General features: G+C 36.7%; 2 protein-coding genes across 5 annotated transcripts in view; both read right to left on the bottom strand.

Moving 5' to 3' along the window:
• Nucleotides 1-4,316: 4,316 nt before the first annotated feature.
• On the bottom strand, nucleotides 4,317-12,124 carry LOC123549219 (uncharacterized). 2 transcript variants are annotated; one of them, XM_045337130.2, is made up of 5 exons: nucleotides 11,969-12,124; nucleotides 7,785-7,989; nucleotides 7,171-7,359; nucleotides 6,570-6,668; nucleotides 4,317-4,847 (listed from the first exon to the last, which is right to left on the bottom strand). In XM_045337130.2, the coding sequence occupies exons 2-5, from the start codon at nucleotides 7,968-7,970 to the stop codon at nucleotides 4,716-4,718; spliced, it is 606 nt and encodes a 201-aa protein (XP_045193065.2). In that variant the 5' UTR covers nucleotides 7,971-7,989; nucleotides 11,969-12,124; the 3' UTR covers nucleotides 4,317-4,715. The 2 variants fall into 2 exon arrangements, with proteins under 2 accessions (XP_045193065.2, XP_045193064.2); XM_045337129.2 differs by lacking the exon at nucleotides 11,969-12,124 and adding an exon at nucleotides 11,716-11,858.
• Nucleotides 12,125-14,815: 2,691 nt separating this feature from the next.
• LOC123550558 (solute carrier family 66 member 2-like) overlaps nucleotides 14,816-25,516 on the bottom strand; it is a 32,328-nt gene continuing 21,627 nt past the window's right edge. For all 3 annotated transcript variants that reach the window (XM_053545581.1, XM_053545579.1, XM_053545580.1), the window contains one exon: nucleotides 14,816-23,911. In XM_053545581.1, coding sequence (XP_053401556.1) covers nucleotides 23,734-23,911 — 178 coding nt within the window. In that variant the 3' untranslated portion in view covers nucleotides 14,816-23,733. The remainder of the gene's footprint in view (nucleotides 23,912-25,516) is intronic.

Consider the following 25,516-nt stretch of genomic DNA (forward strand, 5'->3'; position numbering starts at 1 on the left):
TGAATTTTTTGACGCAAGGAATTTTTTTTATTCGCAAGTAAAACAAGCAGTCCTATCATTGAATATTTATCCGTATCCGACGGGAGCTGAATACATTAGTGAAATACAGATTTTATTTCAGACCGAAAATTCTTGGGTATATAATTAAAGACAATACTACCCGTATTATATTTCATTTTTAAGAACTTTTAGGGGTGGTAATAGGGACTACTAAGAACTTTTCAAACCGTCCTGATCAGTTTTGAAGTTATCAGCTTGAAAAAAAGAAAACGATTTTGATCGGGTTTTTTTTCATCTTGTAAACTTTAGTAATTATTGATACCAGGAAGTTGAAAATCCATTTCGGCTTTATTTATTAATAGTTTATCATATACAGATGTATATAATTTCAGAATATCTTGGTTATTACAACAAGAGGGCCATGATGACTCTGGATCGCTCACCTGGGTTATATGAGCTACATGTTTCAAATGTCAAACTGATGCTAAAATATTAAGAAAGTAAGTCAGTAGGTCAAATTCATGGTCACTGAAAGTCAGTTTTAAGATCGGTGTGCAAAACTGTACATGTCACCCAAATTTCAAGGCTGTATCTTAAAAAGAAAGTAGGTCAGTAGATCACATTCATGGTCACCGAAAGTCAGCTTTTAGATCAGTGTGCAAAACTGTAAAACTGTACATATCATCCAAATTTCAAGGCTATATCTTAAAAAACAAGAAAGTAGGTCAGTAGGTCAAATTCATGGTCACTGAAAGTCAGTTTTAAGATCGGTGTGCTAAACTGTACATGTCATCCAAATTTCAAGGCTGTATCTTAAAATACAATAAAGTAGGTCAGTGGGTCACATTCATGGCCACTGAAAGTCAGTTTTAAGATCGGAGTGCAAAACTGTACATGTCATCCAAATTTCAAGGCTGTATCTTAAAACACAAGAAAGTAGGCCAGTAGGTCACATTCATGGTCACTGAAAGTCAGTTTTACGATCGGTGTGCTAAACGACTGTAATTCAGCATGTCTTCCAAAATTTACAATGGCATGAATCTTATAAAATACATGCATAAATTCAGGTTCTATCAGGTGTGTCACATTCATGGTCACTGAAAGTCAGTTTTAAGATCGGTGTGCTAAACTGTACATGTCATCCAAATTTCAAGGCTGTATCTTTAAAAACAAGAAAGTAGGTCAGTAGGTCAAGGTCACAGTCGGGTCACCCCTTATCACTTGGGGTCATCAGATAATTATAATTAAACAGTCTAGGAAATATGATCTGATAATTTTTGAAGTATTTATTCCTATATAACTCATAAATCAAGTGACCCCACGGGCATAATTCGAACATTCTTGTTAGAGATCAGCTAGGCAATGATACATACAAAATATCAAAGTATCAAAGGCCTAGGCCTAGAACTTTTTAAAAAAAATTTCCTATATAAGTCTATGTAAAACTTGGGATCCCCAGGGAAGGGCCTCTTTTCACCCCAGGGGCACAATTTGAACAATTTTGGTAGTAGACCACCAGGCAATGCAACATACCAAATATCAAAAGCATAGGCCTTGCAGTTTCAGGCAAGAAGATTTTTAAAGTTTTTTCCTACATAAGTCTATGTAGAACTAGGGACCCCGGTGCAGGACCTCTTTTCACCCTAGGGTAATAATTTGAACAAACTTGGTAGAGGACCACAAGGCAATGTTACATACCAAATATCAAAGGCCTAGGTCTTGTGGTTTCAGACAAGAAGATTTTTAAAGTTTTTCATATACAGTCTATATAAACTATGTGACCCCCTGGGCGGGGGTCATATTTGACCTTAGGGGGATAATTTGAACACTCTTGGTAGAGGACCTCTAGATGATGCTACATTCCAAATATCAAAGCCCTAGATCCTGTGGTTTTGGACAAAAAAGATTTTTAAAGTTTTCCCTGTGCCACGGTAAGTCTATGTAAACCACGTGACTGCCAGGGCGGGGCCATTTTTGACTCTAGCGGGATAATTTGAACATCTTGGTAAAGGACCTCTAGATGATACTACATACCAAATATCAAAGCCTTAGGCCCTGTGGTTCTAGACAAGAAGATTTTCAAAGTTTTCCCTATATAAGTCTATGTAAACAATGTGACACCCAGGGCGGGGCCATATTTGACCCTAAGGGGATAATTTGAACAATCTTTGTAGAGGACCACTAGGTGATGCTACATAACAAATACAAAAGCCCTAGGACCTGTGGTTTTGGACAAAAAGATTTTTAAAGTTTTTCCTTTCGGTTGCCATGGCAACCAGAGTTCTGCATGGATTTCAATTCTTTGGGCAATTTTGAAAGGGGGGCGCCCAATGATCATTCCTGTGAAGGTTTTGAAGAAGATTGTTTTAGAAATTGTTGACACACGACGCACGATGCACGACGGACGACGGACATCGAGCGGTCACAAAAGCTCACCTTGAGCCGTTGGCTCAGGTGAGCTAAGAAAACAACATGATTTTTTGTTACACAATTTGTATTTTTTATCGAAATTTTACATGGACAACAATTAAAAACAGGGGAATATACATTTTTAGCTATGGGAATCTCATCTTGATCAACCACCTCGAACAGGAAGCGTTAAACTTACATCCGGGTAATATTCAGACTCTGCCTTACTCGCTTTAGTTTTCCCCACCGAAATCACCTCTGTTCATTTCCACGTATAGACGGACAAAAGCCCTGCTTAGACCTGATTGAGATTTATCAATTTCATTACTTGAAAAGTGGCAATGTTTCAACTTAAAAAGATTCACAGTTTTTTTTTGTTCGCATCTGTTGAAATGATCGAGGAAGTTTGCCACACACAGTATAGGGAAGTTTGCCACACACAGTATAAGGAAGTTTGCCACACACAGTATAGAAACAGAGGCTAGGTGTCTTCTGTAGTGTAGTGGTTAGTGCACAGGGTCAGAGAATCACAAAGTTTAAACATTACCAGAGGCTACTCACCTCCCCATAAAAAAGATCGCATGCCCCTCACAACTTTATGTAAGGAGGCCACCAAACTAGCTTACGGAAGGCCGATGGTCCTAACCAGCAGTCCGCCTGAAATAATTCCAAGTTGGGTATGTTGGGTTTTCTTCCATTCAAAGTTGGAAAATAATCTTCATAAATTCGAACTTTGGCACACAGACCCTGTTAACTCGAAGGGGAAAAGTTTTCATATGGTTTTGCCCATAAGAGTTTAATCAGAAAAATCGTTAATGTTACTGTTTTTCAGTGCGTGTTGGGGTTGGATGAGAGAGTGGTGGAGTGGAATGACAAATGGTAAAGACGTCTTTTTACGCTCAAAACAGCTAGTGAGCTACATGGAAAATAGGAAACCACAGGCGAGAACCAAGAAGGGTTAGGACTAAGGATGGGGACGTGGGGTGATGGTATAACGGCCACTATAAATAAATGATTGTGCGATGGGCGCATCTACCTCTACCATTATTTGACAGGAAATGAAAAAAAATCAACATGGTATACATTAACATGAAAATGTAAATGAAAAAAGTAGAACATTGTTGGAATTTAGAAAAAGCGACCTCTTGTAGAAAGCACAGAGGGTGAAATATTTCTGACACTATCCCAGCAATGAAATAAAACATAAGGGAAAGTAATAATGTTTTTGTTTTCTTAATAAAGTTGTTTCCCTTGGTTAGTGAGTGATTATTTTTTTTCATTTTAACTTTTTAATGAAACACCGAGGTTGCAGACTTGGTTACCAGTGGTATATACTAGTACAATGCACGTATTTTAAAAATATACACGATAACAATAGTCATGAATGAAAATAAATATGTATCCTTGGTCATTTCCGCCCCCCCCCCCCCCCCCAAAAAAAAAAAAAAATCAACAACAAAACAAAACAAATTCCTATACTTATAAATATTGACAAAAAGCACAAATGATTTCTATACTTTTCACATGTTCGCAATTGTAGGGGTATTTACGGTTTGGCTGAAATGTTCGTAGTGGTTTTAAGTGCATTGAGTATTGATACTTGAATGTCTAAGTTCGTTGACGAATATCATAAATACAGGCCAGTCCGACCTCCGCCCAATAAGGGGAAGTAACACTGTAATGGAATTTGAGGCTAACATGAACATATGCGATTAGAACTTTCGCACAAACAATGTCAACGTGATTTCAGTTTAATGGCACCGGGACTGAAAATCAACTATGTGCGTAAACTGTTTAATTCCATTGTTTCAGGCATGATCGGGTTATTTACTGTCTGAATTCATAAGACATTTTGTCTGGTGTTGAACTGCAACACTATTCTAGCAAATACGGGCAAAATAACGAAGTTTAAAGTTCGAATTTTATTGGCATATCAGCAAATTACTTGCCTTTGGCCATTTACATTGTAATAGAAATATGGCAAAGACATGATGTACAAAATCATAACAAATTTTATACTACATATGTGCGACACATGTATTTGGACTTACGTCCGACTTACCAAGAATGCAGATGAAAAAAAGTAGTCATTTCTATTTTAAAAATGACAACCAACTGGCCATGACACCCAACCAGCCGATTAACTATATACAACATATCGAATAAGATATTCGCCTCTGTATTCTTCCATGAAATTTCATAATTGTTTTGTATGACGTTAATGGAGTTTGAATAAATGATCGCTGCCAGCAGACTCTTTGTTCACCTTTAGCCATGAATGCTAGTCACAAATATTTGTCTTGTTGCTAATATTTTGACTCCTCGTCGGCGGCAGCCTCTCCGGTCTCAGCAGATGAACCTTTCCGTTTCTCCAGAAATGTTCGAATCTCAAAGAATTCGTGTGCAATCAGTACACCCCAACAAATGAAACCAAACGCCTGAAAAAAAAGTCATTTATAGTTTTCTATTTAAATAAAACAACTACGGTTACATAAGGGACATCGTTGCTTCTAGATTCTCAATGAGTACCATAAGAAGACGCGAAGATACAATGCGATACCGTGATAACACGGTGCGAAAAGATGAAACAACGACGCGATATCAATATTACACCTTTGCATCATATCATCGCTTTATCGTCCCTCGACCTACGATGCGAAAAAGCGATTTTAATATCGTACTTCCGTATTGTCGCCCTTAGGCTGAGGGGACGGTATAGTACGATAATTAAGATGCAAAAACGTGAAAATGAAACGAAAGTGCGATGTTAATATTGCTTCTTCGCATCGTATTATCGCGCCTTCGCATCGTATTATCGCGCCTTCGCATTGTATTATTGCGCCTTCGCATCGTATTTTAGCGCCTTCGCATCGTATCTTCACATGTTCACATCATATCTTTATCCATCTGCAAGGAAAAGAGGTGGAACAACGAATGCCCCGACTGAACACTAGCTGTTAATTACTGCATTTTTACCAACTGACTGCATACAGCGTCTGCTGGTGACTAATCAAAAACTTTAAAAATGACAGAATTTGTCCGTTAATAACATCCTGATTTCAAATAAGCATGAATGTAACAAATTTTATATACTAAACAGATAAAATCTGATGCGTCAGTGCGAGAGTATAACATGAAATAATTCTATGTTAGTTCAAAATCATGTGAAGCATCAATCAATTTTGTAACAAAAAATGTTTAATCGATATCCCAGTTTAACTTTGAACATGGTCTTTAAATACAGACTCTTACTTAGTGTAAGTGAATAGAAAGAGTTAGAATGAAACACAGTCATGTCGATTTAAAGATTATGATCAGATGATGGAATTTAGAGATTGTCATCCTCAAACCTTTCATAACGCTGAAAGAAATTTTAAAATCGGACCATTATTGAAAAAGATATGGCAGTTTGAAATTTAAAAAATTGGCTGATCATGGAGCGGCCATTTTAGTGTGTTTATGACGTCATTTACACACTGCTAAATTCATTTTTTAGCAGATAACCTTTTAAATAGATAAATTTCATATGTTTCTTGAGTGTAAGATGTAAAACATGATAAATTCTTTCATTATAGCTGGAAAAAGTAGAGAAATTACTTTACAGAAATAAGTAAATACAGTTCAAATATGTATTAAGAAATTTAATAAATCCGCCGTTTTGTTTTTTGTTGTCATGGAAACAAAATGGCCACCATTTTTATAAAATATTTAAATGCTCATAACATTCTCATTTGTAAACGGATTTTGAAAATGCTTTCACTTCTTTAAATGATTTAAGAAATCCTAGCAGATGCATTTAACATGAGAACAACATTGCCTTTCCCTTTAAAAGACGCATTGAAGCCGATACACTGTTGGTCCCTCTGTGACCTCACGGTTCACATCAGTCATACGTCGAAAAGTAAGATTCACGGTATTTATGTACTAAAATGGCGATCGCCATATAGAATATTTTATGGGTTGATTAAATGTGGAGGTATAGTTTTTCTCCTATATAACAATACGGTGGATACAGTGCAACAGGGCTAGGGTTAGACTAAACCTAACCTCCAGTTATGTTTAGAACAAATTTTCTCTAGGAAGCCCATCCGGCAAACAAAATCCCGTAGAAACGAATGATTTCTGTGGGATGAAGAAGCGTTTTACCAAATGATACATACCGCAGCAGCTTTGTATCCTCCCTGGTGACAAGCCTTTGCAGCTATTACGGCTGAAGATATGAGGTAATTAAATATGTAGAACCCAATCCATACTATTTCCTGGAAGTAGAAGCAACGTGACTGAATATTACAGGGAGACAATAACGTTGTATACAATTTAATAAGAAGGTATAGAAAACTTATATCTGAAAATGAAATAACATTATCATTCTCACAGCTGTTTTTCAACATTAGAAACTGGGACTGAAAGGACTAAAGCGGTTTTATATAAACTACAATATATTTTAAAACTTTTTCATTCTTTTCCTTAATAGACAGGCACCCTTTTGATGTTACATAAATGCTTTACTTGTAGTAATATATTTGCTCTAAAGTCTTAAAGTAGTTAATGAATAACGACAATAAAATAAATGTGCGCATTTGCATCTACTCGTGTGACAAGGTATACAATTACCAGCAGAACTGCAGAAACTGTTAATTTAAAAAAAAATCTTTTCTACTGCAAAAGGACTTATAATTTTTTTTTATAGTTTACTATCATCCTATTCGCGCAGGAGCATCTGTTTCCTACATAAGCTAAATATAGATTATGGAAGCTTACCGCTATATCCCATCTCACGAATCCGAGCTTCTTGGTGATAGCTAGGGCATACAACACATACCATATCAGTGAGACTATGAAACATGAACTCGATGTAAACTCGTAGTATGAATATGCTCCACTGTAGAGATAGGCACAACCTTCGTTCTTTGGCACGGACACACTTATAAGGCCTAGCAATGATATAACCTGTAACAAAAAATCAAAGATCAGCACAGTTATAGCAGGACTGTGTGGCATAATGCTGATAACAATTGTCTGTAAAGGGCCTCTTCCCGAGGGCCTAATGTCACTGACCGAACTATATTTCCTCTCACCGGGGCGATCGAGCCTCGCTCTAGATGACGAAATGTTTATTTAAAGTTAGCTTTTTCAGTTCACATACCAAAGCGATGATTGTATGTGAACTGAATAAAGAAGCCAGGATGGCCAGCTTGTGCTTTGTAGATGAGATACGGCATAGGCTTAGTCGAAAGGCCAACAAATCAAACCAAGTCCGTATGAAAATATCGCGAAAGTTTGAGTGAATTTATCCAGGTACTTGTTTAGTAAAATATGACTTGAAAACATCTGATTTTATGATGTAAAATTGTGTTTTATTCTAATCAACTTACTAATTCAGCTGCAACAAATATGCCACAGAGACTTTTAACAAAGCTTAAATCTATGTAGATGAACTTCCAAATGTGTTTCATCTCGGAGTTATTCCCCGCGTTTGTGCTGTCTCCACCAGATGGCGCTGCCGCCGCCACTGTCGCTGCCGTCGTCGCTACAGCCGGGCCATCACTTGCAGACATCATTTTCTCAGTTTCAGCCTCTCTAAAGTAATTAACACACATTTTAACTAACGAATACTTCAAACCTGTGCTGCTAAAACAGCTGATACTGTATTCTGCTTTTCTTCACAGATTACCAAACTCATTGCGACGAAGCTATTCGTGTCGTGTACACAAAATACAAAAAATTAGGGGAAATATGGCACCAGTTTCATAGGCGTAGGAGCGAGTTTAACTTTGGAGGGCCAAAACTTTTCGACAGAGGGCTCGGGGACTGGCAAGGGATCCCCGGTGCATTCATGACAAAGCCTTGTCCAGACCGTAGGCCCCCTCAAGCCCCTGTGTTTTAGCAATCATTGAGTTATTCTGATGCATATCTAGTCGATACCTATATAAACTGAACTGTCTGCAGTGTAACTTAATCGGTCAAAATCAAGCGTGCCATTTTTTTACAGACTTCGGTTGAAGCCCTGGCCCCATGTTCACAAAACATTTTTCGGTCTCAGCTGAGTTTGAGTTTGAAATTCTAATATCAATTTTACTAAAACTTAAAGGTTAACTTCCAACTGAGACTGACCATCAGTACTGAATAGCCACTTAAGAATAGTTATTGACTTAAAATTTTATTTAGATATAAATGACAAATAAAGTTTCATTATCAAACTCAGCTGAGACTGAAAATGTTTTGTGAACACGGGGCCTGGACATACAACCAAATAGCTCTGCATTAATTTGTTCTAATTGTGATATAAAATTGTGGATATATTATTTTCCTTGAATAGACAATGAAAAATGTAAATACATGTACATAACGTTTACCTAAGTAAACAGGCTAAAAACTTACATCGTTTTTGCAGACGCTCAAACCGGAACTGTAGACTAGTGATGCGCTCGATATTAGATCTATATTCTTTTTTTATAAAATATAGATTCTAATCCTCGGAGGTTTCAATACTCGCCTTACGGACAAGTCAGAATGCAAAGAAAAGCCAAATACAAATCAGAAATCAGGTTGAAAAGAATTAGAATCTAGATCTATATGATACTAAATAAATGTTATATTAGACTGCAAGTCATAGATCTATCCCTTTTCCAAAATATTGGTGGGTGGTGGTGGGGGGGGGGGGGGGGGGGGGGGGGGGGGGGCTATAGTTCACCCCCCACCTCATCCTAGCTTTGCTTCCCCCCCCCCCCCCCCCCCCCCGCCGGCTCCTACGCCTATGAGTTTCTTCCATTCAAACCGTTTTGGAGATTGTGTCAGCAGTTTTGTCCTCACTTTGTGTCAAATGTTTAAATGTTCTGCCAAAGACAGCACAACTTCTGGTCCTTCGGGATCATTGATTTGAACTCATTTAGATTTGAAGATTGAATACTTCTTAAGGCGGTGCTAGTGGGCGTGGGCAGTGTTGCATTTTCCATTACTGCTCATGAACAGACTCAATCAAACCGAGTCTGCAATTTTAAGTTTGCCTTGTTCTCGATGCATCCGAGGGATGTACTTTCCAGATTTTATTTTTTTCTTGATGTAGCGTCTTATGCGTTTTCTTGCCTACCTAACAGGGAAAGTATATATTTGTCCGAGCACGCGCCATGGATAGAAGATTATAAGATTCTTTCACTAGTTGTAGGTGCAGATGGGAATTTCCGGCCTCGAGGGTAACTGTTTAGGCGGTAACGAGGCTCCAGCCGAGTTACCGCCTAAACAGTTACCCGAGAGCCGGATATTCCCACATGCACCTATAACCAGTGAAAGAATCTTTTTCTTGCATACCGATATCAAGAAATAATAATAAAAATAAAATCAATCGAACGGCTTTCTTTTAGAACTATTTCTTATAGCAGCGTATTTAAACAAAGCGCGGGAAAGCAACGTCCGTAAACAGGAAAGACGTCATGGCGTTTCAAAGACAAATAACAATGTTTAATTCCGGTTTTATTTTATCAGTTGCAGCCTAAAATTATGAATTTTTGATAAAATAACGTGTTTTGAATCGAGAAATATGCTATCAGGAACAAAGAGGAACTGTCAAGGTATTGGATTTTTATTCCGGTTTTTGAAATAAAATATAAATAACTACATAAATCTTCTACATATATGTAGATTGTAATACGTCATTTAAAGCACGAGAGTCATCTTACATCCCGGGGTGTAAGATGGATTGTTCCAGCACCGGTAAAAAAACCGGAAATCCCCGTCTGGTATGCAAGAAACTATCAAAAACAAAGAGGAACTGCCAAGGTATTGGATTTTTATTCCGGTTCTTGAAATAAAATACATGTACAAATAACTACATAAATCTTCTACATATATGTAGATCGTAATACGTCATTAAAAGCACGACAGTCATCTTACACCCCGGGGTGTAAGATGGATTTTTCCAGCACTGGTAAAAATACCGGAAATCCCCGTCTGGTATGCAAGAAATTTCATTCTTTCCCTAGGGAAAAATCTTGTCTAAAATAGCGTGCACTTAGGTGACGTCACATAGTGCTGGCACTATTATGACGTCATAAACTATATAAAAAATGTCAGGAAATACCCAAATATCTTTTTGTCTCCATGATCTATTTTGAACGTGATAAGCAAGAAATATTATCTACCATGTCTGCGTGTGTAAGACAGCTGTTTTCCCAACCCTCGGGACAGCTTGGATAAAAAACCTCGCTAACGCTCGCTTTTCCATTCCACACGGTCCCTCGGGTAGGGAAAACCCCGTCTTACACCGGCAGGGATGTAAGATCCTTATAATCTTGGAAGTGTATGTACGCAAGTGCAGAGCCAGACGGTTTCTAATTTCTCCCAGAATACGTCGAACCTATCGTTTTGTTGTTGTTGTTTTTTTAATTCGAATCTACTCGATAGACCTTCACAATCAGAAAATGGTAATTTGATAATAATCCAGAAACTGTAAAGCACCCCCACCCCCCTCCCCACACACACACATAGAGACTAGATTTGAAACTGTTAAAATCTAAATCTATTAAGCATCGATCGATTGTATTTTAATCTTTTGTTTTTGCTTAGGTTTATTTTTATATTTTAAACCTGGATTTATTTTATTACGCACGTGCGTAATGTGCGTAATGGGCGCTACGCCCTTGTTTGACTGTCAAACGAAGACACTGACAAATACATAGGCACATGCATGAAAAGAGCAAGTTGTGCTGTCTTTGGTGGAACATTTACATTTGATACAAAGTTCAAAACCGATTTACCTTGTTGACAAATCCCCCAAATAACGGGTTGAATCGACGAAATTGACGCAATGTTTTCCCGTACTTTTTATCTCGACACGAACAGCAACTGTTGGCTGATTATGAACAGCCAAATAGAAAGAGCAGTTAAGAGACGTGTGCTGCACCGTTACTCGAATCCACCACTATTCGAGTCCTTACACCCGCTTAATATTGTCGGTGCGGTTCTAGGGTTTTGATATGGAATGCAGGAATGTATTAAAGATAGACAATTATAGAGCTACAACTTTTTTTTATGGCAAAGTTCTATGCTTATTAAACCAAACCAAGAAGGCTTAGTACTACATCCTGCAAGTGCCATCAGATTTTCGTGTGTCTAGAAGGAAAAAACACGCGACAAACCGGGATTTAAAGAAGAAGAAATCTTACTGATAATGACCACGTGAAACAGATATGTTCACGTTCTTTTCGTGTTTTTTTTTCTTCATTCCGAATACGCGATGGAAGTTGCATGATGACGAACCTACCCATTTAATGGTTTTGCGAATGATCAAAGACTAAGAGTTCTTTTTACCTTATTTCATCCATTATCCATTGTTAAACAGGTGATGTTTACAGTGAACGCCTGGACTTCGCACTGCGGTGAATCCTTTTACAGTAATCAGTCGAAATGAATACACATATGATTACAGTTCAAGATGATTTAGGACGTATAAGTTATTCAACTGATTAATGTAATTTTGAAGTGCCGTAATGGCATATAAAGTGAAAACTCGTACTATTAAAGCCATACTTGAATAAGAGTTACTAAACAGACAAAAAGTTACCTTTAAAATATATTTAATTCCAGTAGGTCACATATATACTATAAACAAAACTAACATACGCCCCCTATATATAGCTCAACTTAACTCATAGATATGACTATACGTTTAGCGAACATACTAATCAGTGACTGACGATAGTTTATCATAGGGGCAATTACTGGCGCACCACTTCGTATCAAGTACGTGTTCCCTCATAAAACTATGATATAGAATCATTTCCATTTATACATCTAATATGAAGGGCTAAATGTACATATAAACCTGTGCTTAAGGACCACCTCTGCATGGAGACTACCTGGCTACATAGACTTTAACCTGCGAATAAAGACCACATTTTGTCTCTTCCATGAGTGGTCTTTATAGAAAGGTTTGATTGTAACTTGCAAACTTGGGTTAACGATAACCATTCTATCTAAAATCCAGTTTTAATGTTGCTACACCGAAACTTAAATCTAAACGTTATAGAAACTTCCCATGCAGCTAAGAGCTCGAAAGACAGGAAGTGGTAGTATGTATTATTGGCATTGGTGTGCTGGGTAGAACCAACGTCCCATATCGCTTCAAGCGTCAGTTTCCGAAAGTGGAAGAACTTTAATATTGATTTAATAACCCTAATTGTCTAATCTCCACCAAACAAGTGAAATCACGAATGTAAAAAGATTCTCTTATTATTACTATACTAAGCCGTACCTCCTCTCATGTAAAAAAAAATTTGAGCCGTGCCATGAGAAAACCAAAATAGTGGGTTTGCGACCAGCATGGATCCAGACCAGCCTGCGCATCCGCGCCGTCTGGTCAGGATCCATGCTGTTCGCTAACAGTTTCTCCAATTCCAATAGGATTTAAAAGCGAACAGCAAGGAGCCTGACCAGACTGCGCGGATGCGCAGGCTGGTCTGGATCCATGCTGGTCGCAAACCCACTATGTTGGTTTTCTCATGGCACGGCTCAAATAAGGTTTTCATTATGCATTTCTTTCCGACAATAAATATGTACTATTGTTAAAAACAAGAACATGTTTCATCGTTTGAATGTCGAGCCACAATCTGTGGTCTGAGTGACACTTTAAACGAGGTACATTTCAAATGTCGTATTTTTCCCCGCGACCAAGCCAACGCAAGCGCCTAAAAGGTCTCGCCATTTTCTTTTTGAAACGCGCCTAGATACCAACCCGATTTCTACCAGCTTCGTGCCAGCTGGTTTTCTGGCTCGGATGCCAATGTGAAAGGACGGGACTGTACATTTTTGCGGGTTGGCACGGACTACATATTGGCGAGTTCGCTCCCAGACGAGATCTGAAAGGTGCAGTGAACGGCAAATAAAATGTGTCTTTCCGGTAATGACGTGCACAGACTGCGATAAAGTCCTTGCGTCGTGTTGTCAAGTTTCGTCTCGCTCTAGCACCCATGTCAACACGGGCAAGCTCATCTTTTCGTCCAACACGAAACTGGCAAAATCAGCAACCATATAGTGTATCGGTCTACCATTACAGACTCCGCAGGTCAACTGATTTGAGGCTGGCTTAGAGACCTCGTGGCTCAACTGATTTGGGACTGTCTCAGAGATACGGAAGATCAACTGATTTGAGGCTGGCTTAGAGACCTCTTGGCTCAACTGATTTGGGACTGTCTCAGAGAAACAGAAGCTCAACTGATTTGGGACTGGCTTAGAGACCTCGTGGCTCAACTGATTTGGGACTGTCTCAGAGATACAGAAGCTCAACTGATTTGGGACTGGCTTAGAGACCTCGTGGCTCAACTGATTTTGGACTGTCTCAGAGATACAGAAGCTCAACTGATTTGAGGCTGGCATAGAGACCCCGTGGCTCAACTGATTTGGGACTGTCTCAGAGATACAGAAGCTCAATTGATATGAGGCTGGCAAAGAGACTTCGTGGCTCAACTGATTTGGGACTGTCTCAGAGATACAGAAGTTCAACTGATTTGGGACTGGCTTAGAGACCTCGTGGCTCAACTGATTTGGGACTGTCTCAAGAGATACAGAAGCTCAACTGCTTTGGGACTGGCTTAGAGACTTGGTGGCTCAACTGATTTGGGACTGTTTCATTGATACAGCTTAACTGATTTGAGGCTGGCATAGAGACCTCGTGGCTCAACTGATTTGGGATTGTCTCAGAGATACGGAAGATCAACTGATTTGAGGCTGGCTTAGAGACCTCTTGGCTCAACTGATTTGGGACTGTCTCAAGAGATACAGAAGCTCAACTGCTTTGGGACTGGCTTAGAGACTTGGTGGCTCAACTGATTTGGGACTGTTTCATTGATACAGCTTAACTGATTTGAGGCTGGCATAGAGACCTCGTGGCTCAACTGATTTGGGATTGTCTCAGAGATACGGAAGATCAACTGATTTGAGGCTGGCTTAGAGACCTCTTGGCTCAACTGATTTGGGACTGTCTCCGAGATACAGAAGTTCAACTGATTTGAGGCTGGCTTAGAGACTCTGAGGCTCAACTGATTTGGGACTGTCTCAAGAGATACAGAAGCTCAACTGCTTTGGGACTGGCTTAGCGACAGAGCAGCTTAACCGATTTGGGACTGGATGAGAGACTCAGCAGTTCAACTGATTTTGGGCTGGCTCAGAGATTCAGCAGCTCAACTGACTTCTTCCAGTCTTAGAGACTGCAGCTCAACTGGGAATGACTCAGCAACAATGGACTTCTGTTTGCCTAATAGTCTACACTTACCAGGATTGGTCAACTCGACCTTGATTTGAACCTGCAACCTCCTAACTGGAAGTCTTGTGCTATTAATATTGAGGTAATCAGGTGGTCTTTTACATGGATGCAGAGCCCATTTAGCACTCGATGAAAAGAATAATGCAAAACTTATACAGTGTCTGACATATTGTATTTCTTTTCACTAATCAACAAAGACATACAATTTCAAAGATATGAAGCATTAAACATATAGTTAAATACATTATAATTTCAAAAATAAAATATAATCTAAACTACATATATTCATTTTAATCACTAGAGACATGAAATAAGTATAAATCAGTGATTTATGAAACAGAGTACATGTACTGCACACTGAACAGCACTTGCTTTTGTTCATATTTGTTATATCTATATGGCATTTGTGCATTTAAAACAGTTCTATATAACTAGCTGTCAGGTGCAAAGTAAAAACGAGTGAAAGTTATTTACTACCATATTATGAAATATCTTTGAATTATTTCAAGGTGATGCAAAAGATCATCTGTAATATCTATAATACAGTATAGAATTATAAATACAAGCCAGCCTTAAAGCACCAAAGAAAGAAAAGAATTTCCTGCCTGTCTAAACAAATTTCTTTTAAAAAAATACTCAAAACTGTCAAATACTGATTCTTGCTAACAAATAGTCTCATTATTATAATACATTATTTCATTTCTCATGATTATGTTTGATGAATAAAATTACATTGGTTAAAGCCATTTTCAATAGTACTTTTGGGAGGCAGAGTTACTGCAACATCAGATATTTCTGAGATCAAAACTTTGCAAATATTGAAAAAAAAAATGGAATGGTAATGCAGAGTTTAATTTTCATGAAAGTTGTAAATTTTTCTCAAGTGAGTAATTTGAAATATTAGACGGGAATTTTGACAAGTGCTTATTCTTATACAATAATCAAAACAAATGAAAATTAATCCCTCAAAAATATTTTTCTGATTTAACAGCAGTTAAGGTATCCGATCCACAAATAGGTAAATTTCGATGCCTGGTGACCCCATGATTTTTTGGTATCATTTGAAAGAGTTGTGTCTGCTGAACAAGAATTAATAAATATGATGACCATAAATAATATGCAAGAATAATTACAGTCCTGTTTTATGACCGCAAAATGATAAATCTTGCACTGTAACAACTGGATTTCAGTTGAAGTGTCATTGAAGACTACAAAGTAAAAAAAATAAAAAATCTATAACATATTTTTATCGTGTAATTTATATTTTCTTTTTCAGTAGATGATATACATTCAAATGATACCAAAATTATATGAGGTTACCAGGCATCAATATTTGATATATTTATATAGCACTGTTATATAGAACTTGCTTATTTGTGGATCGGATACCTTAAATAAACCTGGCAAAAAAGAGAAATACTGAAAATGGCCTCACCCATGAATTAGACATGCATTCTAGTGAGATTTATGTAGATTTGCTAATCCCCTGACTGAGACAACTGGGCAATCAATAAAACATGATAGTATTGTAAACTCTTTGAACTAAAGGGGGGCACTAACTCCTTTAAAACTGCGCTAAAGCCATGTTTATCTAAAGACATGCCCCTTTAAAAAAGCTTGCAAGTTTCACATAATAGACCAAAAAATAACATGCAATGGTCATAAAGTCATCTCAGAGGTGAGCTATTGTAACTGAGTGTAGTAAAATCATTTGATTTCTTTGACAATGTGACCAAAATTTCTTGGTGACAAAAATCTGTGAAATTTCCTATCCTTAAAACTGAGTAAGTTCTAATTTGTTTGGATTTAATTTCGTTACAAGACCTGTCACAGGAGACAGCGCACTTGACTATTTCAATGTTGGATAGTGAACTGGGCACATCTGAGGAAGCTGCAGCTGTCACTACAGTGTTTAATGACTCCAATGTGGAAGAAAATATTGGACAAACTCTTAAGTCTGTGTCAAATATATCTAGTAATAACCAATGTGTGGATGCGGAAGGACGCCGACACCGACTCCAGGTTGAGTAGGGTAGCTCTCCATATACTTCATATAGTCAAGCTAAAAATATAAAATTAATTCCCCTTGTCAATGAATAATAAGTTATTCACAGTATAAATAAAGAAGCAATACCACATGAAAGTAATGGATCCATAATGACAATCATAAACTTCTGTTTTGTTACATATTCTCCATACTGTCCAACTTCATTTGTTCGAACTTGACAGGACTGGCAAAATATGTTTAAACTCCTGGTAGTTTGAGCCATAAAGCAATATATATCATTTAGGGATTTTGCCGGGATCCGATGATGAGTTCGAGCAAAGGGTAATGTTCGAATTATCCGAGTTTGAGCTAACGAAGTTTGACTGTCTGTGATCCAAGCAGTCTACATCTGGTCATAACGTATATAAAATTATACTTGTACAAGCTACATTACCAGCTGAAGAAGGCCGATGTTTAATATAAGGATACCGGTACCTAATTGCGAGGATGGTTCCGATTATCATTGGGGATTCATTACATTTAGGCAACAAATTACACAACTGCTGAATTTAATGAAATCTACAAAAATCTTAAAAGTTTGGAAATTATTTGTCTGTAAACCGGATACATTCTAAAAATATACAAGTGTGATAGCGTAATGACTAGAAAAACTGCAAATAAAAACAACTTCAAATAAGGGTTACCGGTATTTCTTTTAAGGGGCACACCACCAGATTTGTGTTAGTTCTACATATTTCTTTTAATTGAACAATGCATTTATTAGTTAGTAATTAAATCACATTAAAAGTTCAAACAAAATGATTTATCTATCCAAGGATTATTCATAAAAATACTCTAGAAATTGGAAAAATATCTCTAAAGCAACTTGGTGAGAAGGTTTCTGTGTAAATATATAGAGGATATTTGTTTGTTTTGAGTGAATATGGAATAAATCTCACTGAGAAGTGAAAAAATGTGAACATTTTCTCACTTCGAGGTGAGATATATTCAATATTCACGAAAAACAAGCAAATTTTCTTTTTATTTTATGCTCAATTACATCGAGATGTGCATTTTGCAACAATTTTTAATCTCGCCGCAGGAAACAGACGCGTGTAAACAGACATGACATCAGACGTGTTGTGACGTTAGAAAGACGCACACAACATAACGCTCCGTTTTATTTTATTTTTTGCTGTATAACGTTATGAAATTCTCATTAAGTAAAATAATTTGAATCGAGAAATTTACTATAAAGAACAAAGTGTGACCACAATTTTCATCCTGTTTTAAGCAAGTAATTTAAAATTCATACACAATGTAATGAGGGGGCGGAGCTATATCTCTCACAGTGTGAAAATATAGATTTCATATTTTCACAGTGTCAGTGATGAGATATAAAAATATTTTACTGACAGAATACAGTATTTCATTAATTAGCATAAAATAAATGTATATATTTACTTGTACTTCACACCTTACTCTGAATGCTGCTGATTTGTGTACGATAGTTTGTCCAAATCCTGACTGAACAGTTTGAAAATGTGTTATACATGATTCTGGAAGGGTGCCCTTTAAAAGATGACCTCATGTTCCATAGCACCCATCTTTCTTAATTTAAGTTACAATGTGATATGAAAATAATATAAATATGATATTTATTTGTTTTGAGTGAATATGGCGTACACCTCACTGAGAAGTGAGAAAAGTTCAAATATTTTTACAAGAGTATAGCATGAGTGAAGATGTGAAAAATTTCTAACCTCATGGTGACATATATTCTATATTCACATAAAAAAACAACAACGAATGTTCTTTTCATTTTAAGCCTAATAATGTTGAAATATGCATTTTGCAATAAGTTTCAATCTCAGCATAGGAAACAGACACGAATAAACAAAAATGATGTCAGCCATCTTGTGATGTTATAAAGACAAACACATAACATAAAGTCCCATTTTGTTTTATTATTTGCATCATAACATAAGTAATGTTAATTGAATCAAGAAATATACTTAAAAGAACAAAGCACGACTGCAACTTTCGTCCGGTTTTAAGTAAAATATTAGAAATTAATACACAATATACAAGTAGATCGGCAAAGCCATATCACTCATAGTAAATGATATGCAGGGACTGATATGGATTATATCTTACAGATTAAAAAACAGTATTTAATCAATCAGCAGAAAATAAACTTTATGACTTCATTTATGTGATGATAATAAATGCACATGGCCATTCAAAAAGACTTATTCATTTCAAAATCATATGTAATGTGTGAATACTAAACTGTTAAAGAGCATACAGTATATATAATGATATTCAAATAAAAGACAGGTGGAGATTTCAGACTGGTTAAATTACTGGCATGTTTTTGCATTTCAAAGACATATCTAAGCATTTGAAATATCAACCTCAAGGCCAGTAGAATTTTAACAGAATCTTGATTTACACTTTCACTAAATATGTATATAAAATTTTTCTGATGTTTCCAAGAAACAGACAATTTTCAACAGGTGCTTATTAAAGTAAAGCATCGTAACTCCTGCACAAATAGCCACATGCCAAAATGCTAAACTCTCAAAACACAGGTGATTTTGTGCAAAGATAATTTCAATGATCTTGGTTACATCTATGCATATTTGAACAGTGGAACACTGCTAAACTAGAACCCTTAAAAGGTTGAAACCCCTCCAGCCTAAACATGTGTTGATTAGGGGAAATGTCCTTCTTTAAAAACTCCTCTAAACTCCTGAACTTACAATAGATTTTCAGAAGATAGTTTTATCTTTTACCCTGATTCCAATCATGTATTCTGCTGTTCTGTATGTGATATATTATATAGATATGGCTGGCAAAATACACCCTGTTCATAACTGAATTTTTTCCTTTGGTCCTACGGCCACACAGGCTAGAAGGGTGTTGATAAACATGAAATACAAATCGTATCTACTCTTACTAATAACTTGTTTTTGTACTGACAATATTCAAAATTATCACAGTCTCAAAATGTTAAGGAATGTGACATAAACATTTGAAATACAAATTCCCATTATGACACAATAATGACAAATCCCATATCAGAATTTCGAAAAGGCAGACAAATTCCCCCACAAAATTCATTTCCTAAAAACCTTTTCAAATTTACATGTCAGGGAATATATGTATAAAATTAAAGGAAGGATTTTGTCTATCTTTGCGAAACTTTGTCATGCATGACTTGGCCCTACATATTCTCCTAAATGTGTGTTCGTTTAACATTGTGAAAAATAACACCACTGTACCACATAACAAATTACTACATTTCCCCCAATTTGTACAGAAATGAGATTTACAATCTAAGCTACAAATATAAGATAACAAACATAAAATCGACATAATTAAAAAAAAATAAATTTAAATTATAAGCTAAATGAAGGTTTTTTTCTTGATAACAGACACAAACTAGTCTATATAATCATGTAGTTTTGTAAAAAGTAGCCATCGACAAGGTTCCCACAAAAACACAACTAGTGTGTTAACCTAGTTTTATTCATTTTAAGTTGCTTAGTTAACTTATTTCATCATAATTACATAAAGTGCATAGGTTAATAATTTACAACATTTTTTATGTACATGTATTGTTACAAGAGAAACTGCTAAGATTTTTCATTTCCTCAAAATCTGCTGAAAAAAATAAATTAAATACTAATAAAAAATATAGGAGAACAAGAGTTCATAGAACATGAAATGCCCCACTTGATGTATTCAGTAACTGCACAATTTATTATATTTATTTGGGTTTTACAGTGCACCAACACAGTATAGGTTATATGGCACCAAACAGGACTACAAATTTTGGTTCCACATCTCATTTACATCGAAATAAAAACATGCGTTATGGAACAGTAACTGCACAAGGAACAGAATTTGAGAAATTATTTGGTCACTGTGCACTGGACGTTTGACCTACTGACCTCAAATCAATAATTATGGGTCTTTTACCAGTCATAAGTGACCTCAGTATCAAATGTAGACCAAAGCTTTCTCTGGCCAAAACAGTTCTACTGTTCTGGGTCAATGTGACCTTGACCTTTGGCCTTCTGACCTCAAAATCATCTGCTAGTCATGACCAACCTCCCAATTAAATTTCGTGATCCTAGGCCCAAGTGTTCTCAAGTTATCATCCGGAAACAGTTTAACTGTTCTGGGTCACTGTGACTTTGACCCTGACCTACTGACCTCAAAATCAATAGGGGTCATCTACTGGTCATGATCAACCTCCCTATTAAGTTTTGTGAGCCTAGGCCCAAGAGTTCTCGAGTTATTGTCCGAAAACCATTTAACTGTTCCGGGTCACTGTGACCTTTGACCTACTGATCTCAAAATCAATAAGAGTCATCTGCTGGTCATGAACAAACTGCTTGCTAACTTTCATGATCCTAGGCCCAATCATTCTTGAGTTATTATTCGGAAACCAATTTTGTGATCCTAGCCCCAAGCTTTCTCAAGTTATCATTAGGGGTCATCTGCTGGTCATGACCAATTTCCCGATCAATTTTCATGATCCTAGGCCTAAGTGTTCTTGAGTTATCATCCAGAAACTGTAGACCTGTTCTGGGTCAATGTGACCTGACCTTTGACCTACTGATCTCAAAATCATTAGGATCATCTGCTGGTCATGATCAAGCTCCCTATTAAGTTTTGTGATCCTAGGCCCAAGGGTTCTCAAGTTACCGTCCAGAAACGATTTAACTGTTCTGGGTCACTGTGACCTTGACCTTTGACCTAATGATCTCAAAATCAATGAGTCATCTGCTGGTCCTAGGCTCAATCATTCTTGAGTTATCATCCGGAAACCAATTGGTCTACGGACCGACCAACCAACATCTGCAAAACAATATACCCCTCCTTGTTCGAAGGGGGGCATAATAATTAAAAATATCAGGTGCACAGCAATTGATTGTCTGAAAAAAAGAATGTATGAAAATAAAATTTAATTCATAAGACCTTAATTAACGAATCTCTCATGTATTTTTATCTAAGTCATCCAGACAAGTTGTACGGTGTAAAAAAGTTGTAGAACCAAAGGGAATTTAGATTTAAAAAAAAAAAAAAAAAAAAAACATTAAAAATTTTTTGTTCAAAGTTTCTAACGTCAGCAGAAAAATTTGGTGTATATTTCTGCATTACAAAAATTCCATGAAACATCAAAAATTTATGTTCTTTATGCAGAAATGTCTGCCACTGATTCTATAAATGTGGTACATAAAGAGCTGCAGTCAACAATTATCAATACATGAGACATCAGCTTTTTACCATGTATAAAATTTACGTATGTGATGGTTTTGTTTTAACACATTATTATTAATTCTATTATTATTACTACTGGCAACTGATAAAATGTTTTAACATTTTATATTTGTGTTTATTGTCGCACAGTATCCAATATGGGCAACTCTCCAGAAAACTGTCAGAAGTGCAAGATACAGAGGTCGGTTTAATTCCAGAAACTTCCCTGCTTTCTTTAGAATGCCAGATATATGCCATACACTGGATTCTTATCCAAATTCTAGTAATTTCAGTTGGAGGAGGTGAGCTAAAGCTCATAGCTCCTGGTTTTTATAGTCAGAAAGATCTTTAGTTTATTTTTAAGAGTGAGAACTAATTAATATGTCAAAGATTGTACTTCATAGTAGAGTATGGCATAATTTTTTTGTATTTATTTCCCAATCATAATATGGCAAACATTTCAATGTTGCATCATTAACCAATTATTAATGACAAATGTTTGTATCAGGACTGAAATAGTTAACATAATTGAAACATTAGTTTATAAAATACTTCTAAAAAATTTCTACACGATAAAAAATGAGCAACAAAATTGACATTACAATAATGCTGAACTGTTATAATATATATATGAGCCACACCATGAGAAAACCAACATAGTGCAATTGCAACCAGCATGGATCCAGACCAGCCTGTGCATCGGCGCAGTCTTATCAGGATCCATGCTGTTCGCTAAAGGTTTCTCTAATTGCAATTATTGGCTTTAAATGTGAAAACAGCATGGATCCTGACCAGACTGTGCAGATGCACAGGCTGGTCTGGATTGATGCTGGTCGCAAATGCTCTATGTTCGTTTTCTCATGGTGTGGCTCATATTATACCAAGTATTAAAGCCAAGTTTGGTGACAGGCAAACTAAATAGAGGAAAGACTTTGAAGAAACTGCCACAGAGATAATTTTTGTTGGGAAGAGAAACGAACTAACTGTACTGGTTTTGGCAATTTTAAATGCATTTCTGACAAGAACATCTTAGAATTCTGACTGCAAAACTTTAACAATAATTTTGGCTTTCAATTGCACAAGGATTTCATACGTATACAATACAAAATTTCCCTTTAAACAAATATCCAGCATAATGCTTTCAACAAATGTATCAAAGTCAATAAAAACAAAGGTTAACCAATCTTATAAATTTTTTGGCCTCATCGCGAAACAAGTTTATGTGTATATAGAAATAGAAGCAGATAGACTAGTTTTGCGTTGAGGCCACGTAATGCATCCTTCCCATTGGTCGATTTTAAAACTGTCACCAGAAACAACCAATCAGATATTTGGAATTTCGAGACTGGTTCCCAAACACAAAGTCATAAATTAAACAGAACCATCCCCATTTTAAGAATAAATTGCCTGTGTTTTTATTGTTTTTAAGCATAAAAAAAAATTATTTGTTTCCAGTAACACTCTAAAAAAATTAGGGTAGGTAGGTTGATACAATTTTTTTCTTTGGTATTTTTTTTTATTTAGTGGGACTTTTCGGAAATTATTTTTGTCTAAAATGAATACAAATAAGGGCATTATGCCTTTACAGCATCAGTAAGTTGATTACTAACATCACTGACCATATTTAAAGCATAAAAAGTGAAGTTTTGCAACTTTTTGCTATAAAGTTGGAAAAAAAATTCTCTAAGGCCATAAAAACATTCAGGGTCAGGCCAAAAATTTAGGGTAGGTCGGGATACCGGAAACCAACAATTTTTTTAGTCCTTATCACTGAACAAAATGTTTAAAAAGTAAAATTTTGCAGAGACTAGCTAACTGCAGGTTTTGCTACTAGGTTTCTATAAACAAACACTTGTATAAATATGGATATGTCGATCATCACTTGTAGAGAGCCACAGATCCAGAACTGGGCTGGTGCCTGGCGTAACACAAAATAGCAAGTCTTGAACACATCTCCACACGTCCACATAGCAACCATCTTCTTACTGAAATATAACAATTTCAGTGGTTAAAAATTATTTCTTTCACCTAAACTTTAGGAGTGCAGAAAATTAAAAACAAAAATATTTGATGCAAATTTTCTGTTATGCTTAACACTTCTTTCTTGGCATACACTGTTTGGTAATTCAACATAATTTGAACAATCATACTGCTATATTTTTGGATGAACTGCCTCAGTAGCCTAGTGGTACAGCGTCTGCTTCGAGTGCGGGAGGTTGTGTGTTCGATCCCCGGCCGCGTCATACCAAAGACGTAAAAAATGGTACTAGTAGCTTCCTCGCTTGGCGCTCAGCATTAAGAGGGTAGTGCTAGGACTGGTCAGCCCGGTGTCACTATAATGTGACTGGATGGGGTATCATGTCACGTGTCAACGGCGCGATATTCCAGTGAGGCAGCACTATAAAGTTGGGCATTATGCTCACTGCTACAAGTAGACACCGTCGTTTATATGACTGAAAAATTGTTGAAAAAGACGTTAAACCCGAACACAAATATATTTGGATGACTACCTGTTCGAAACAACATACTGTACAAGATTTGAAAGAGGAAAGCAATACAGATGGAAATGATTTCCTATAAACAACTTATACAGAGAATCAGGCATTTATTAACTGGCAAGTGATTCTGCCTATGTGACCAGTGCAGACCAAGATCAGCCTGCACGTCCGTGCAGTCTGATCATGGTCTGCACTGTTCCTCATTCAGTCAGTACCTTTTTGGTAAGCACCCCTTTTAACAGTTAATAGTACAGTCCAAATTGAAAGATGGGCAAGTTCATTATAGAAATTTAGCAGGGTAAGGATTAAATTAAATGTTGAATTTCATGTGGATATGTTTATCCATCAGTGGCTTTAACTTTTAGTTCACATGGAGATTCAAACCAAAGCTCTTGCAGTGTCCAATGTGGAGATCCGAAACAGACATAATCATGTTGCCTGGAACAAAATGTGAATCGTTGATTGGGTGAGAGAAATACAGTAATTCAATCATACAGTAGGCAGATTTTGAACATTTGAAAATGGTAATCAGACTCAAAACTAGAAAAAGCTTTTGTAAAAAAGCGCATGTCTCCCCCAATGCAAAGTCCTATAGGCAAGAAGTCAATAGGGGTCAGGAGCAAAAATCAAAGAGACACTGATGGTTGGCTGCAATAGGGATCATCTACTTGGCATGTCCAGTCATCCCGCTAAATTTCAACACTCTTGGCCTAGTGGTCACCAAGTCACTGTTCAGGCTCCTGTGACCTTGACCTTTGATCAAGTGACCTCAAAATAAATAGGGGTCATCTACACTGCATGTCCAATCATCCTATTAAGTTTCAACATTGTAGGTCAAGTGGTTCTCAAGTTATTTCCAAAAAATGATTTTACATGAACAGGCCACTGTGACCTTGACCTTTATTGGAGTGACCCCAAAATCAATAGGGGTCATCTACTCTGCATGTTCAATCATCCTATGAAGTTTCAACATTCTGGGTCAAGTGGTTCTCAAGTTATTGATCAGAACTGGTTATCAATGTTCAGGCCCCTGTGACCTTGACCTTAAATGGAGTGGCCCGAAAAACAATCGGGGTCATTTACTCTGCATGA

The sequence above is a fragment of the Mercenaria mercenaria genome, chromosome 6, assembly GCF_021730395.1.
Source record: "Mercenaria mercenaria strain notata chromosome 6, MADL_Memer_1, whole genome shotgun sequence".
Lineage (NCBI taxonomy): Eukaryota > Metazoa > Mollusca > Bivalvia > Venerida > Veneridae > Mercenaria > Mercenaria mercenaria.

What these genes read in the sequence shown, in the direction of transcription:
- LOC123549219 (XM_045337129.2), bottom strand. An exon ending in TCGTGAGATGGGATATAGCG is followed by an intron (nt 6,669 to 7,170) that starts GTAAGCTTCCAT and finishes TTCTACTTCCAG; the next exon opens with GAAATAGTATGGATTGGGTT. An exon ending in GAGGATACAAAGCTGCTGCG is followed by an intron (nt 4,848 to 6,569) that starts GTATGTATCATT and finishes CTTTTTTTTCAG; the next exon opens with GCGTTTGGTTTCATTTGTTG.